Consider the following 17,999-nt stretch of genomic DNA (forward strand, 5'->3'; position numbering starts at 1 on the left):
AAAAATGGACATTTCTCAGTCATTAATCCAATGTGAACTTCCCCGCAATAAACGCCCCGGGTGACAATACCCACCATTACCTGAACGGCAGAAAGAATTTTACACATGGTTTCCCATCCGCAAGCTTCTGCCGCCAGCCATTTGATCAATAAGGTCGCAGAAAGTGCGACCTTGTACAGCTGGAACAGCGCAATGCCTTCGAAAGCCTGGGGCAGCGCAATGATCAGAAGCCAAGAAAATAAAAGAAGTCTGCCTAACGTCCCAGGCATCGGCGCCACGCTGCCAAAAGCCAAGGGAGGATGGAAATGAGGAAGCGCTATGCAAATCGGGCTGCATAACATTTAGCGGAGCAGGCGACTCTCTAACCTTTGCAGTCCGCTCTTTAGTGTACAAGATTTTCCATATATTTTTTTTTTGCAGATTGTTCCTCATTTGCATAAAGTTTGCATTCGGCGGCTCAGGGCTTCTCCAGCCTTTTAGGCTAAAAAGAAGACAATCAAACCAAGATGGGGAGAAACAAAGAAGCTTCTCCTTGAGGCTGGATTCACATGTGGCGTAATTTCACAGCACGGACAAAATCCACACGCGGAATCGGATGTGGACGTGCCACGGATTTAACACTTTGCAATGCAAAAAGCAAAATCAGCAGTTATTCCACCGCAACTCCGCCTGTATATTTGGAGGCGGATATGTTCATGGCGTAAAATTACTGCACTTTTACACCCATTTTGGTTAGTTTCACACCTGCGTCTGGCTGTTCCGGCTGAGAATGCGAGGAATGGACCAGACAAAAACGCTGCGGGCAGTGGTTTTTGTCCAGCTGATTTCCAGCATATTTGCCGCGTAGCAGCCAGATCTCTGCAGGACTCCATTATAATCAATGGGGTCCGGTGGGCAGGCGGCAGTATCCAGCAATGCCGGATCCAGAGAACTTCGGCAGGCTGTTCTATGGTGGAAAGTAGCCTTAAAAGGTGTTAGATTAAGTTATCCCCATTCACAGGATAAGAGATAACTATTAGATTGCTGGAACCCCCACTGGCACCGATCACGAGAATGGGGCCCCCGTATCCCCTGAAATAAACGGAGCGGCCGCTCCATTAATTTCTATGGAAATTCAGGACACAGAGTGCGCTGTATTCTGCTCTCTGAAATTCCCATAGAAATTAATTAAGTAGCCACACACATGTGCAACTGGCCGTTCCGTTCATTTCAGTGGGTACAGGGCCCACGTTCACATGATCAGTGGGGGTCCCAGCGGTAAGACACCTTCCAATCTAATAGTTATCTCCCCTAGTCTTAGGATAGGGGATAACAATCTAACTGGAACACCCCTTTAACTGATCATTGTTCCAGGGTTGCCCTAAAACATTTATTTGGACTTCCTTTATAAAAGGGGTCATATAAAGATGTCATTTCAAGATCTCAGCTTGCCATCAGTGAACGGAAGCACTGTTCATATCTAAGGGGTGTAAGCTTGTCATGCACAATAGGTGCAGGCGCACCACTTAGGTATCAGAATGCTCTTCTCAGCCTTTGAATGTGGACAAAAATGTTCCCAGTTTACTGACAGCAAACAGAGATCTTAAAAATGGTGAGGAGCTGAAGCAGAGCCGCTTACCTATACCCTGGACAGCGGCAAATGGGGGCTGTTAGACTTCCATGGGCCATTCATATGAAGCTATTCTCACCTAGAAGTTGGTTGGCGGTAGGACCACTAGGCACACGCTGATCTCCAAGCTGAGTGGGTCAAGCTCCTCTACGGGGAGGGTAGAAACAGCTGCCTTCCTGTAACTTCATCTGACAGACCATGAAATTCCAAAATGTGAGTGAAAAAAAGTTGCATCCCTCCAAGTCAGGATAAGAACTGACCGCCTAAAGGCAGGCATGCTCAACCTGCAGCCCTCCAGCTGTTGCAAAACTACAACTCCCAGCATCCCCGAACGGCCATCAGCCTACATAAGGGCATTTTGGGCGTTGTAGTTTTACAACAGCTGGAGGGCCGCAGGTTGAGCATGCCTGGTCTAAGAGCTCAGGGCCTCATCTTCCCAAAAGGCAGGTGGCTGTGAACTCCGCCACCCAACATGCCAACCGGACTAGGAGCAGTCATCGGTCCAGCAGGTGAATACAAAAAAGCATAAAAGATGATAACCTTAGGTCAACGATGGCTGCAGTAAGATACTGAGAGCAGATGCAAGGGATACAAAGTAATAAAAAAACTAAAAAAGAACAGAAAGCTGTCATCCTGTGACCGTCACGACATGTCAGTAACACAACACACACCACAAGATATGTCGGAGGTGAGAGCACCGAGTAAATTACAGTTATTAGTTTGCATAGGTTACGAGTGCGTGCACATTCAAACACTGCCATGCAAAAAAAATAAGTGCTTGAGCAAAGGGACAGAAGACTAGGGAGAGGTCCAGCCGTTCGTCCAGTCGTATGCCAGCCTGTGCTACAAAAAAGGAGGGGAAAAAAAGACACAGATCCACTCTCCTTTTTTACCCAAGCAGCAATGAAAAGGAGAAAATATAAAAATGTAAACTAATAAAAACAATTCACGTTGTGTTCACTTGATCTAAAAGGGAATTTTAGTGTTTTACTGTATTGTACTTCACAGCTATACTAATAGGGGGCAGCACCATGTGATTGGCAAACCAGAAGTGGCAGATATGGCGGTCTGCCGTTAGGAAAAAGAAAACAAAAAGCCAACCTTTTGGAATGTCATTTGCTGTACAGGAAATGTATAAGAAAACCTTCCTCTCCGACGAATGGTCTTCTCCGTTCTTTGCCTGCAATCTCCGAATACTGCTACAAAAGCTGCCCTGGGATATTACAAATCCTTCCTGAGGTCAAAGAAGGGGGTTAAACACTGGGGTGGTGCCGGAGAGAGAAAGACATGTGTGGAGCCAGGTCATCAGCTAGGAAAACATGAAACCGTAGGGCGCACGTCACAGCATGACCAAAGCACCTAATGCAGGGACTGCTCCGCGTGGAATAGACCTCAGTCTTGCAGGGCGGTAACTAGGAAGCGGCCTCGAAGCTCACAAACATCAAGTGCATGGAATGGCGGCCAGGAGTTACAGTTTTAACCCCCTTTGCTTTCCGGCGCTTTATATCGAATAGTGGTGAGTATACAGTGCAATAGTACTGCATAGAGTGGAGATATGACATGAGAGCGCGCAAAACGCTACACTATCGACAAGGATGATAGGATTTCCCCAAAAAAAAAAAAAAAACTCCGCCACAATGGGGGAAGGGTATGTATGAACCAAGGCAACCAGCAGTGGCAGTCTACCAACTGACCGGGCATTGGTTAGCTTAATCTCTATGTTAACCGTTATGATATCAAGTGATTATGCATGAGTGGGAGCAGCCACATCAACACAACAGGTCCTATATGCCGCACTATAGGTGATATAATGACGTAATGGAGAACACCATGAAGCTTCGAAGAGTGCTCCAGATAACTTCAATGGTGTATGAACAAGGGTCTACCAAGATTAGAGCTCCCCGCCCCTTAATGTAAAAAGTCACCCAACCTTCCTCCTACTGTCCTCTGTGCTAGAGTCACAGCCGAGCTTTGGTAAGGAAGATAAGAAGAATAAAAAGCAGCATTCTGTTAGCAGAAGAGGAAAAAAAACAAAAAACATAATTCCTCCTCTTCCCTGGAGAATTAGGACAAAGCGGGCAAGGTTCAGCAGGACTGGGGCTGAGTAATTAAAAGTCATTTGGCTGGTAGGGCATGGCTTACTCCACCAGCAGGTTTAACACCACAAAAGTCAACTTCCATGCGCAAGCAATGCTGGGAGAATACAAGGACAAGACCCTCAACTCCACTAAAGTTATTAAAAAAAAAAAAAGTGCATACATTCCCAACGGCGTAGGCAGGGACAGCTTCTCCTGCATGGATCTGCAGTCGGGACTTGTGGCACAGCTGCCCCTGCACCCTGGGTCACTGAGCTTTAGGCAATGGCTTTGACGAAGATGGGAATTTTTTAAGGTACTTGTCAGCAGTCTTTTTCCCACCAGGAGATGACTGGGCTTGTCTTTCATCAGGGGAAGACTTGGTTTTGTTCTGAGGTAAGGCAGAATGCTTTTTGGGACTCGGGGCCACCTCGGCCGTTGGGGAGGATGGCACAGACTCTTGCTTCTCTTGACCTACACCCTTGGTTCCTGTTGGTTTCTTAGACAACAGGCTGGTCTTGCCCAAGTCTGCTGACCGTCTGTTCTCCTTCTGCCTCAGGGCAGACTTAAAGAAGCTCAGTCCCTTATCTTCTGACTTGCTGTCCCGCTTGAGACTGGACCGAGCTGCGGTCTGAGGTGTGCGGAGGCTAGCCATGGAGGAACTTCGTACAGTACAACTATCTGCTGGAGTGCCGTTGCTCTTGGTATTTGCAGCACGGGAGGCGCTACCGGGTTTGGTAGCACAGGCTTTGTCTGAGCCCAGGCTTATTTTAGATCCCTCCCTGCTAAGAGTCTTTTCAGGTGCTCTATGCTTACTAGACGAACTGGATATAGAGGAGGTTCTAGACGAAGGAGCGGGTTTCTTAGGTGCTGGAGATGAGGTGTTTCCATGTGCAGAACTTGAGGATTTGAGCCTCGGCTGAGACACAGGAGTGGAGGCTTCCTGTGGTTTCCCGGTGTCTTTCTTCTGCTGTGTAGATGAACGACGTGTAGGAGTTTTGACTTCACTCCTCTTGGTCTTGGAGACAGGTTTTCCACTACTGCTAGGTGAAGCGGTCATGGTCTTCTTACTCTCTTTCTCTGGGGTTCGTGTTGCCTTTTCAGTCACAGCTGGAGCTTTACTGGTCACAGGCTTCTTAGTCTGTACTTCCTCGCTCTGTGGAGACTCGCGGACAGGGGACGAACTCACAGAATCACTTTGATCGACAAAGGCGATGTGGTTATTGTTATCTATAGGATCCAACGGGTTACTACTAACCAGCTCTGCCGCAGTCTTGACTGGTGGCTCTGAGGTTCCAGTTTTCTTAACCACCTGATCTTTCTGAGCACCACATTCGGCTACTGCCAACGGGGCCCGGGATGCTGCGCGATGCTCACGTCGTACCCCTTCAAGATGATCATGAAAACTGCCAGATAGATTGCGAAGGCTTCCAAAACAGGATGTTGATACGTGGTCATCGGCCTCGCCGATCTTGCTGAGGGAAGACCCGTGTATGGGAGAGTCTGAGGGGTGCCGGCAGGATGTGGCTGCGCGCAGGTGGAGTTTCGCTGCAAGTGACCAAGATGGTCTAAATCCATTCTCATTGGAGACAAGAGGACTGGTGATAGAGGCTCGACCGGAGCTCTGGCGCTGGACGCTGCGGACAAACGGCCGGGAAGAGAAGCCACCTAATGGATGAAAAATACATTAAAAGCCCAGGCATGTAAAATACAAGTCAGCAAATTAAAGGTATTGGTTAGAAATATGACCACTAAATCCGTTTACATAGGGAGAGTCTCTGGCTGTCAAGTCTTCCAAATGGCAAAGAAGTTTTGTTTTCCATTACAGTAAAACTGAGCAGATTTGCCAACTGGGAGAGAGAAAACTGGGGGAACAATCCATGGAGCTTTAGGCCATAGTCTATTATCTGTACTGGGATGTATTCACAAAGTGTGATCAAACCATTGCACCTTGCACAGTTCTACTGAACCAGATAGAGTCTGTCAGCATGAAAACTGCTGACCGCAAGGAGGAGCAATGCAAAAACACCTACAGTGATGGTCATGCAAATTCTGGCAGCAAGACCCCAAGTGTCCAACAGGAGGTCTTCATGTTCAATGTCCAGGGCTCTCTATAATTAAATGCTTCCCTGCCCTCCATTCTGAGTGTGAGCTATAGCGGTCTCCTAGCTGTCACTTAGACCAGAGCGGAGGGGCTTGAACGGGTTCAGGGCACTGAACGTGAAAGGTCCGTCTCTTGGTCTTCTGGGATGAAACATCAATTTATTGCCATGTAATCTGCTTGGCAGTTACTCTAGATCAGGCATTCTCAAACTGCAGCCCTCCAGCTGTTGTAAAACTACAACTCCCACAATACCCTGCTGTAGGCTGATACCTGTAGGCTGTTCGGGCATGCTGGGAGTTGTAGTTTTGCAACAGCCAGAGGGCTGCAGTTTGAGGATGCCTGCGCTGCACGTCCAGTCACATTTATAGTGTTGACAGAAGTTTGGAGGGCTCAAAACTGCTGACAGACTCCCTTTAAGTAGAAATGGGGGAGGTCCAGTCACTGCAACTGCTAAAAAGGTGTCTGTATTACAGCGCCTGAAATCCACAATCATATTGGCTGTGATCAAAAATTTGTCAGAAAACAAATGTGATAATTACTTCCAGACAACCATGACAATGACAAACATTTGTAATGCGCTTTTCTCACAGTTAGGGCTCGTGCGCACAAACGTGTGCCGCCCCTGCCGTGCATTGGGGACCACAAATTGCAGTCCCCAATGCACGGGCACCCCTTGTGTGGCCTGCCTTGACAAATGCAGACCCATTCAACTTGAATTGGTCCATAACCAGTCATCACTGCAGAGGAGGAAAAAAAAAAAGCATGTTCTATTTTTTTGCAGTGAGAAGGCATGGACTGAAGTGCCACGGAAGTGCACTATAGTGCTTTCGTGGCCTTCTGCTCCATATATTCCAAATTGCGGAACCACTTAAATGAATGGTTCCGCATCCGTGATACAGTGCGCACACGGCTGGTGCCCATATAGTGCGGACCCGCTGTTTGCGGGCTGCAATATGGCCACGGCCGGCACATGTTCATGTGCATGGGCCCTTACTCAAAGCACTGGGATAGATGTGTGGCAACTGCCTGGGAAGTCAGTGGCTGCCATATAGCTGCTCGATCCCCAGTGCACCCTAGGGTCAATTTTATAGAAAGCTAATTTGCCAATCTGTATATTTTTTGTGTTGAGTGTAGGAGAAAACAGGAGCACCTGGCGTAAATCCACGCAAACACGGGGAGAACATACAAACTCCATGCAGATGTTGTCCCCGATCGGATTCAAACCCAGGACGCCACTGCTGCAAGGCACCAGCGCTAACCACTGAGCCACCGTGCTGCCAAATCATCAACATTGAACCAGTTTACCGTTAAAAAGATATTATAGTAGAGAGTTATGTCTCACCATCGTCCTCACTCTTCTCCCCCGTCAGTTCCACAGACTCCGCCAGTGATGCCAGAGATGTTCTCCTAGAAGAGGCCGCTGATGCAATACTGGGCTGTCGGCTGCCGGGTAATCTAGAGATCCAGTGATCACATAGTGAGGAGCTTGTGGAACCTGCAACGTACAAGAATAGAGATTTTCGAGGATGTGCTTGAACCCATAACGTAACGACAGTCCGGTATGCTTTCCAGTGAGTAAATGAAAGCATCCATGAAATGAAAGCTGTAAGAAAACATACCTGCCACAGAACTGTTCGCCGACCAGGATGGCACAGCCGCTCTGCGCTGGTAGAAGAGGATGTAGGCGGTTGGTTTACACACTTCATCCTCTGCGAGGGCCTGTACTTCACTGTCATCGAAGCAGTACCACATGCCGTCCACAGAGTTCTTACAGTATGCTGAGACACAGACATGCTGGTTACACCAAGAGTCGGACTTCTTTAACAGTTCCCAAGCAGGACAGATCATTAATGACATGTGCTCCATTCAATATAAAGGCGGGGGGGGGGTAGATACTCAATTCTATGCACTCAAAGGCAACATACAATCAACACCAAAAGGGGCATTCTGGTTAGAGAAAGCTATCCCCTATCCACAGCATAGGGGATAAGTATTAGAACAGTGGGGGTCCTACTGCAGGGACCTCCACCAGTCAGAAGAACCTGTACCCCAGGGAGCCCCCAGAAACGGATGGAGAGGCTGGTCAGAAATGTGTGCCACAGTTCCATTCATTTATATGGGAGCGCCGAAGATAGGCGAGCTGTGTACTGTTACTCCGTCCATTTCTAGGGGACTCCAGAGAGCACGGGGCCCCTGTTTTTGTGAGCGGTGGGGGTCCCAGCATTAGGATCCCCACCAATCTAAAAGTTATCCACTATCCTGTGGATGGGGGATAGCTTTTGTTAAACTGGAATAGCCCTAGAGGGGTTATCCAAGAGCTATAATGCTAACCTATTACAGGTCTTGGATAACCCCTTTAAGACTATTTGCATCCTGTCAGGTTTCCAGTGCAGTAGCAGATGAGGGAAACCCATGAGAGCCTCAGTTTAAGTCATGGCTCCTGTAAAATCGAAAGCAGCACTTGCACATGGATTTTGCCCCCCATCATACCTGTATAGTGCCCTCCCTGCATGGTCCCATGGTGGTTGCACACAGCATAAAGGTCATATATGAAGTCCTCAGGGTCACGCCCCAGGCCGTAAGGACGTCTCCACGGTGACCAGTGTGACGGGAGGCTCCAAGAGCTTTGACTGCGCTTGACCACGTGGGGTGTCATATCCAATCCTACTAATGGGAAGCGGACTATGTTCTGCAGCTTCACCCTTCGATCCCCATCCTGCGCAGACAGAACATGTTAGAGACAGGACGACGCCAACGACTACGTTCCAGGTTAGTGTTAGTAATCTAAGTGTTTTTACCCTAGATGACAGGACCTCTCCTGACAGGTCTGTTTTTTTTTTATTAAATATTAATATTCCCCATAATAAAGCAGTTCTGAAGCATCTCATCTTAGATCTCTGCGTTGTGCCGTCCCTCTGTTATTCCTCACAGAAATGTGAATAAAATGACAACTGGGCGTTACCATTCCCTGTGTAAAAGGGATGGGTCCCTACAGTCAGCACTGATTGGACAGCTGCCCAGTTGTCAATTGACTCGCTTTATCAAGGAAAATACAAGTATTTACAGATGTGTCTTATTTAAAGGGGTTCCTATTTCACCAAATCCGTAGTTGTAGCTAACCTCTGGAAGGAAATCTCTTTTACATAGTTCTTAAAAGGCCCCCAATTCCACCGTCTCACATTCGCTGTGGCCCCTTTTCCTGTTCAGCTGCATTGTAGTAAATGAAGCTGGACAGGCAAAAGTGCATGCTCTGGGACCCGGGCAGAAGAGCCTGCAGCGTGTGCAAGCACAGCAGAGACGGTGGCATCGGGGGCCGAGTGAGTACATAGGTTAGTTATAATTACTAATTAGGTGAAATGGCCGGAGAGCCCCTTCAAGTTTAAAGGGGTTCTTTAGGGCAGGCATGTCCAAACTGCGGCCCTCCAGCTGTTGCAAAACTAACTCCCAGCATGCCCTAATAGCTGTAAGCTATCCAGGCATGCTGGGAGTTGTAGTTTTGCAACAGCTGGAGGGCCGCAGTTTGGACATGCCTGCTTTAGGGAGTTCAATATTAATGGCCAATCCTAAGCATAAGCTATCGATATCTGCTTGGTCGGGGCCCGACTCGGGCCCGCCTCCTGCCCCCCTGTCAATCAGCTGTTCGAAGAGGCCAGTGATGTCACGTTCATTGGTCACCAGGCGTATGTGTAGCTCAGTCCCATTAAGTGAATGGGCCTGGGCTCCAACGCCATGTAGTACAACAAATACCAGAAATGCTATGGAAACAGTGTACATCCAATCTTAATTAAAATGTAAATTAATCCTTATTAAGCACAACATTAAAATACTCTATATAATAAGAGAAACCTTATATAGGACCTGTATATGTCCTCCCATTAATGTTTGCGAACTAGTCGAAAATAAGGACAGTCATGAAGACCTGGACACATTAGAATGAGCTAAGCCATACAAAAATCTAAACGTGACATCCAATGATAAACATGAAGTAACAATACAGCAATAGGCGTACAGGACCTCGTGAGCACACAAATTCTGCCCCACGTGTACAGCTGGAAAAACCAGCTTCCTCAGGGGCCTCCAGAAAAAAAAAAAAAAAACTGCTTCCTCAGAGGTCACAATGTACGGCGCTGGTCTTGAAATTCTGGGAGAAGGATGCAGCGCTGACTGGAGTACCGCGGCCTCATTGGCAGAGGTGCAAAAGTCAGACACTGATGACCTATGCTGAGGATAGGCCATCAGTACTGAACTCCAGGAAAACCCCTTTAATAAAATACAGCTCATAAAGCAAGTTCACAGCCATTGGATCAGCTCACATAACCAGGGAAAGTTTTCAAATGAATGTGCAACCATGTAATGAGCGGCCAGGCTGAGAATGGTACAGCGAGGGTAACACTTTGTAGGAAACCAGTCCCCCTTTATGACATCCATATGCCATAAAATATCATACAGAAGCATCATAATATTGCCAACAGGACAACGTATAGCAGCTGTGTAATACATTTTAAAGTCAGTCTTAAAAGGGGTATTCCGGCATTTGGGTGAGAAGTCTCCAGGGTCGTTACACACAGCGCAACACTAATACTATATCCTAAATGTATAAGTACCTCTCGTCACATTGTTGGGTCCCTCCTTCTCTGTGCAGGAAGAGTCAGCAACCTATGTGGGTAGCAGACTAATTCCAATCATGCATTGCTGCCATCTATTCCAGACTATTCTCTTTCCCCTGTATTTCGCCGCCTATGTCCTCATGTGCACCTCATATTGTGCTCCCTCACATGAGCAAACAGTTGCATCTTCCTATAACTCCTAGTGTGATGGAACTGAGCTCAACCACCAAGCTGAAGCTGGACTACAGATGGTAAACCCGATGCAGCGAGTTAAAAACATCACATTTTGGGGAAGTAAGGGGTGAGTGATTATGTGGGAAACTACTGAAGATTTAAAATGGTTTTTCATGACTTTAATACTTTGGATAGGTCATCAGTAGTGTTGAGCGAACTTCTGTTTTAAGTTCGGCGTCTAAAGTTCGGCTTCTGGTTAGCGGAGAATCCCGATATGGATTCCGAATACCGTTGTGGTCCGTGGTAGCGGAATCAATAATGGCCGATTATTGATTCCGCTACCACGGACCACAACGGAATTCGGAATCCATATCGGGATTCTCCGCTAACCGGAAGCCGAACTTTAGACGCCGAACTTAAAACAGAAGTTCGCTCAACACTAGTCATCAGTATCTGATTGGTGGGGGTCTGACACCCGGGACCCCCGACAATCAGCTGTTTGAGAAGGCGGCAACAGCAAACCTGTGAGCGCCGCAACCTTCTCGCAGCTTACCAAGCACAGCGCTCAGCCCCATTAACGTCTATGGGGCTGAGCGGCGCGTAGGCTACATGACCGATGAACGTCTCATCACTGGGCCTAGGAAAAGCTGAGAGAAGGCCATGGAGCTACTGTGAGCGCCGGTGCCTTCTCAAACAGCTGATCGCCAGGGGTCCAGGGTGCGATACTGATGATAACCTATTTAGGAGAAAGGGCATCATTGTTAAAGTCTCGTAAAAACACTTATTGAGAATTTTTTCTTTGAACCCCATACATTCAGCAGGAGTTTATACCGGAATACCCCTTTAAAGAACTACAGGCCCCAAACTGGATTTTAGGACTTATTTCCATGCATTTGGCGCAGGAGTGTCCGGAGTCTCTACATCGGATCTGTGGTCAGTAAGTTAGTAAAGCTTTCAACATAAGCAGCTAATGGTTACAGCGACCGATAGTTATACTTTGCAGAGTGGACGCCCTCTTACCTGTCGAAATCTTTTCAGGTGTAGTATAAGCACATCAGGCAGGGTCCACAGGCTGAGTTTAATGCTGCCCTGTTGCAGCTGTTTACAGTGAGGGCAGCGCCAGGCATTGCCGGGAGCCAGCTGCAAATAGGCGGCACAAGCGGGTCAGGCAGATGGATTTGATAAGCATAAAATATACAGCACAGGCGGCAAGTATTCAACAGGAAAACAAATTACTGAAATGAGAGGTCACGTCACACAGACTGGCCCTTACGGCGCCATAGACTCTCCACTAACCTGCTCCTCTTTGGTATACAGCTGGAAACACTGGGAGAGGCTGCAGCACTGCGGCTGATGGTGCAGCTCCCGCTGCAGGCGGACGCTCTCAGAGTCAGGGACATATTCCTCTTCTGTGTTCCCGAAAAGGCTGCAAAATGGAGCACAGGGCGGATGAGACCATCGTTTAAAAGTAATTGTCCATCAGTCATCTATATACCTAATCGTACAGCTTAGCTGCTCATACCGTTCACATGTATATTGGGTGAGGCTGGCAGTTTACATTACAAGTGCAAATCATCTTCCACAACTTAATTGCTGCCATAGTTATTAGCCTGACATGTTAAAAGGACAGACAGACCCCGTCATTACATGCGCATACAGCAAGGAACTCCCATTGTGAAACGCAAACCAATATTTGTTTCTCATTGCCAAACATGGTGAGAACATACAAAACCCATGCAGAAGTGATTGCAGAAGGGCTTCTCCAGCCCCTCTCTCCTGACCGATCTGACGCTGGAATGGAGATGATGATGCTACAGGCCAGCGAGGGGAGATGGGATGCCAACGGGACATTCGGCATCCGACATAGTGATGCACGTGCCCTATTGAATAAAATGGGCACATGCACAATACTTCCTAGGCATTGGGCAGTACTGTCTCTCCACATTTGATGTCAGATCGGGCAGGAGAGAGGGCGTCGGGCAATCCATTTAAAAGCGATATACCAAAAATGTCTGATACATGTGGGTTCCAGGAGACCTGCATCTATCTCCAACGAAATGGGCCTCCCCACCCCCATTCCACCTGGTGAGTTGATTGTCAGACACCACATTCAGATAAAGAATGATTGGAGAAGAGGACATGCATGGCCATAAGTCCCAAAAGAGATAATGGAGATTGTCCCATTCATACTCTGCCTGGAATCTGAAGCAGACAGACCATCAGGCAGGATGGGAAAGCCCATTCCTGCATCTATTAGACATTCATGGCATGTCCTGTGGAGTAGCGATCACAAGGGCTCAGATTTTTTTGGACTTCATGTACGTCATCCCATTCAGGAACATATGAAGAGCTCAAAAATAGGAAAGGGCATGAAATGCAAAGCAAATGTATAAACTGAAAAGAGTTGTAATGAAGCGGAAATGTGCATGTACGACTACGGTGTGGAGGAATGGCGCTCAATCTATTGATTGGTGGGTAGGGATGAGCGAACTCGAACTGTATAGTTCGGGTTCGTACCGAATTTTGGGGTGTCCGTGACACGGACCCGAACATTTTCGTAAAAGTCCGGGTTCGGGTTCGGTGTTCGTCGCTTTCTTCGCGCTTTTGTGACGCTTTCTTGGCGCTTTTTGAAAGGCTGCAAAGCAGCCAATCAACAAGCGTCATACTACTTGCCCCAAGAGGCCATCACAGCCATGCCTACTATTGGCATGGCTGTGATTGGCCAGAGCACCATGTGACCCAGCCTCTATTTAAGCTGGAGTCACATAGCGCCGCCCGTCACTCTGCTCTGATTAGCGTAGGGAGAGGTTGCGGCTGCGACAGTAGGGCGAGATTAGGCAGATTAACTCCTCCAAAGGACTTGATTAACTGATCGATCTGCAGCTGTGGATCATTGAGCTGCTGATCCTCAATTGCTCACTGTTTTTAGGCTGCCCAGACCGTTTGTCAGTCACATTTTTCTGGGGTGATCGGCGGCCATTTTGTGTCTTGTGGTGCGCCAGCACAAGCTGCGACCAAGTGCATTTAACCCTCAATGGTGTGGTTGTTTTTTGGCTAAAGCCTACATCAGGGTGAAGCTGTCACACCAAGTGCATTTAACCAGCAATAGTCTGTTCATTTTTTGGCCATATACTAAATCAGGGGCAAGCTGCGCCCGTCACCAAGTGCATTTAACCCTCAGTAGTGTGGTTGGTCAAGCTGTGACACCAAGTGCATTTAACCAGCAATAGTCTGTTCATTTTTTGGCCATATACTACATCAGGGGCAAGCTGCGCCCATCACCAAGTGCATTTAACCAGCAATAGTGTGGTTATTTTTTGGCCATATCCCAGTCTAATTCTGTCACTAAATCCATACCGGTCACCCAGCGCCTAAATACTAGGCCTCAAATTTATATCCCGCTAAATCTCTCGTTACCGCTGTCCTGTTGTGGCTGGGAAAGTTATTTAGTGTCCGTCAAAGCACATTTTTTGTTCTGGGTTGAAATACAATTCCCAATTTAGCAATTTCAAAATTTAGTGGTTTCTGCTATATCAGAGCTATTTGAAATCTATCCCTAAAAGGGTATATAATATTCAAGGTGCACATTGGGTCATTCAGAATAACTTCACACACACCCGCTACTGTGTATTTCCAAGTCTAATTCTGGCACTAAACCCATACCTGTCACCCAGCGCCTAAATACTAGGCCTCAAATTTATATCCAGCTAAATCTGTCCTTAGTGCTGTAGCTGGGCGAGTTATTTAGTGTCCGTTCAAGCACATTTCTTGTTCTGGGTTGAAATACAATTCCCAATTTAGCAATTTCATAATTTAGTGGTTTCTGCTATATCAGAGCTATTTGAAATCTATCCCTAAAAGGGTATATAATATTCAAGGTGCACATTGGGTCATTCAGAATAACTTCACACACACACGCTTCTGTGCATTTCCAAGTCTAATTCTGTCACTAAATCCATACCGGTCACCCAGCGCCTAAATACTAGGCCTCAAATTTATATCCCGCTGAATTTGAATACAATACATTGGGCCAAATAATATATTTGTTGTTGTGGTGAACCATAACAATGAGAAAAACATCTAGTAAGGGACGCGGACGTGGACATGGTCGTGGTGGTGTTAGTGGACCCTCTGGTGCTGGGAGAGGACGTGGCCGTTCTGCCACATCCACACGTCCTAGTGTACCAACTACCTCAGGTCCCAGTAGCCGCCAGAATTTACAGCGATATATGGTGGGGCCCAATGCCGTTCTAAGGATGGTAAGGCCTGAGCAGGTACAGGCATTAGTCAATTGGGTGGCCGACAGTGGATCCAGCACGTTCACATTATCTCCCACCCAGTCTTCTGCAGAAAGCGCACAGATGGCGCCTGAAAACCAACCCCATCAGTCTGTCACATCACCCCCATGCATACCAGGGAAACTGTCTCAGCCTCAAGTTATGCAGCAGTCTCTTATGCTGTTTGAAGACTCCGCTGGCAGGGTTTCCCAAGGGCATCCACCTAGCCCTTCCCCAGCGGTGAAAGACATAGAATGCACTGACGCACAACCACTTATGTTTCCTGATGATGAGGACATGGGAATACCACCTCAGCATGTCTCTGATGATGACGAAACACAGGTGCCAACTGCTGCGTCTTTCTGCAGTGTGCAGACTGAACAGGAGGTCAGGGATCAAGACTGGGTGGAAGACGATGCAGGGGACGATGAGGTCCTAGACCCCACATGGAATGAAGGTCGTGCCACTGACTTTCACAGTTCGGAGGAAGAGGCAGTGGTGAGACCGAGCCAACAGCGTAGCAAAAGAGGGAGCAGTGGGCAAAAGCAGAACACCCGCCGCCAAGAGACTCCGCCTGCTACTGACCGCCGCCATCTGGGACCGAGCACCCCAAAGGCAGCTTCAAGGAGTTCCCTGGCATGGCACTTCTTCAAACAATGTGCTGACGACAAGACCCGAGTGGTTTGCACGCTGTGCCATCAGAGCCTGAAGCGAGGCATTAACGTTCTGAACCTGAGCACAACCTGCATGACCAGGCACCTGCATGCAAAGCATGAACTGCAGTGGAGTAAACACCTTAAAACCAAGGAAGTCACTCAGGCTCCCCCTGCTACCTCTTCTGCTGCTGCCGCCTCGGCCTATTCTGCTGCTGCCGCCTCGGCCTCTTCCTCCGCCTCTGGAGGAACGTTGGCACCTGCCGCCCAGCAAACAGGGGATGTACCACCAACACCACCACCACCACCTCCGTCACCAAGCGTCTCAACCATGTCACACGCCAGCGTTCAGCTCTCCATCTCACAAACATTTGATAGAAAGCGTAAATTCCCACCTAGCCACCCTCGATCCCTGGCCCTGAATGCCAGCATTTCTAAACTACTGGCCTATGAAATGCTGTCATTTAGGCTGGTGGACACAGACAGCTTCAAACAGCTCATGTCGCTTGCTGTCCCACAGTATGTTGTTCCCAGCCGGCACTACTTCTCCAAGAGAGCCGTGCCTTCCCTGCACAACCAAGTATCCCATAAAATCAAGTGTGCACTGCGCAACGCCATCTGTAGCAAGGTCCACCTAACCACAGATACGTGGACCAGTAAGCACGGCCAGGGACGCTATATCTCCCTAACTGCACACTGGGTAAATGTAGTGGCAGCTGGGCCCCAGGCGGAGAGCTGTTTGGCGCACGTCCTTCCGCCACCAAGGATCGCAGGGCAACATTCTTTGCCTCCTGTTGCCACCTCCTCCTTCTCGGCTTCCTCCTCCTCTTCTTCCACCTGCTCATCCAGTCAGCCACACACCTTCACCACCAACTTCAGCACAGCCCGGGGTAAACGTCAGCAGGCCATTCTGAAACTCATATGTTTGGGGGACAGGCCCCACACCGCACAGGAGTTGTGGCGGGGTATTGAACAACAGACCGACGAGTGGTTGCTGCCGGTGAGCCTCAAGCCCGGCCTGGTGGTGTGTGATAATGGGCGAAATCTCGTTGCAGCTCTGGGACTAGCCAATTTGACGCACATCCCTTGCTTGGCGCATGTGCTGAATTTGGTGGTGCAGAAGTTCATTCACAACTACCCCGACATGTCAGAGCTGCTGCATAAAGTGCGGGCCGTCTGTTCGCGCTTCCGGCGTTCACATCCTGCTGCTGCTCGCCTGTCTGCGCTACAGCGTAACTTCGGCCTTCCCGCTCACCGCCTCATATGCGACGTGCCCACCAGGTGGAACTCCACCTTGCACATGCTGGACAGACTGTGCGAGCAGCAGCAGCAGGCCATAGTGGAGTTTCAGCTGCAGCACGCACGGGTCAGTCGCACTACAGAACAGCACCACTTCACCACCAATGACTGGGCCTCCATGCGAGACCTGTGTGCCCTGTTGCGCTGTTTCAAGTACTCCACCAACATGGCCAGTGGCGATGACACCGTTATCAGCGTTACAATACCACTTCTATGTCTCCTTGAGAAAACACTTAGGGCGATGATGGAAGAGGAGGTGGCCCAGGAGGAGGAGGAGGAGGAGGAGGAGGAAGAGGGGTCATTTTTAGCACTTTCAGGCCAGTCTCTTCGAAGTGACTCAGAGGGAGGTTTTTGGCAACAGCAGAGGCCAGGTACAAATGTGGCCAGCCAGGGCCCACTACTGGAGGACGAGGATGAGGAGGAGGTGGAGGAGGATGAGGATGAAGCATGGTCACAGCGGGGTGGCACCCAACGCAGCTCGGGTCCATCACTGGTGCGTGGCTGGGGGGAAAGGCAGGACGATGACGATACGCCTCCCACAGAGGACAGCTTGTCCTTACCCCTGGGCAGCCTGGCACACATGAGCGACTACATGCTGCAGTGCCTGCGCAACGACAGCAGAGTTGCCCACATTTTAACCTGTGCGGACTACTGGGTTGCCACCCTGCTGGATCCACGCTACAAAGACAATGTGCCCACCTTACTTCCTGCACTGGAGCGTGATAGGAAGATGCGCGAGTACAAGCGCACGTTGGTAGACGCGCTACTGAGAGCATTCCCAAATGTCACAGGGGAACAAGTGGAAGCCCAAGGCCAAGGCAGAGGAGGAGCAAGAGGTCGCCAAGGCAGCTGTGTCACGGCCAGCTCCTCTGAGGGCAGGGTTAGCATGGCAGAGATGTGGAAAACTTTTGTCAACACGCCACAGCTAACTGCACCACCACCTGATACGCAACGTGTTAGCAGGAGGCAACATTTCACTAACATGGTGGAACAGTACGTGTGCACACCCCTCCACGTACTGACTGATGGTTCGGCCCCATTCAACTTCTGGGTCTCTAAATTGTCCACGTGGCCAGAGCTAGCCTTTTATGCCTTGGAGGTGCTGGCCTGCCCGGCAGCCAGCGTTTTGTCTGAACGTGTATTCAGCACGGCAGGGGGCGTCATTACAGACAAACGCAGCCGCCTGTCTACAGCCAATGTG

General features: G+C 48.9%; 1 protein-coding gene across 3 annotated transcripts in view; it reads right to left on the bottom strand.

Moving 5' to 3' along the window:
- Positions 1 to 248: 248 nt before the first annotated feature.
- Positions 249 to 17,999, bottom strand: part of LOC122944880 (ubiquitin carboxyl-terminal hydrolase 31-like) — a 54,019-nt gene continuing 36,268 nt past the window's right edge. For 2 of the 3 annotated variants that reach the window (XM_044303587.1, XM_044303586.1), the window contains 6 exons: positions 11,866 to 11,995; positions 11,590 to 11,709; positions 8,279 to 8,504; positions 7,408 to 7,566; positions 7,131 to 7,283; positions 249 to 5,352 (listed from right to left, as the gene is read on the bottom strand). In XM_044303587.1, coding sequence (XP_044159522.1) covers positions 3,953 to 5,352; positions 7,131 to 7,283; positions 7,408 to 7,566; positions 8,279 to 8,504; positions 11,590 to 11,709; positions 11,866 to 11,995 — 2,188 coding nt within the window. In that variant the 3' untranslated portion in view covers positions 249 to 3,952. The remainder of the gene's footprint in view (positions 5,353 to 7,130; positions 7,284 to 7,407; positions 7,567 to 8,278; positions 8,505 to 11,589; positions 11,710 to 11,865; positions 11,996 to 17,999) is intronic. The other variant, XM_044303588.1, reaches the window with a different exon arrangement.

Source organism: Bufo gargarizans, chromosome 8 (assembly GCF_014858855.1).
Source record: "Bufo gargarizans isolate SCDJY-AF-19 chromosome 8, ASM1485885v1, whole genome shotgun sequence".
NCBI lineage: Eukaryota > Metazoa > Chordata > Amphibia > Anura > Bufonidae > Bufo > Bufo gargarizans.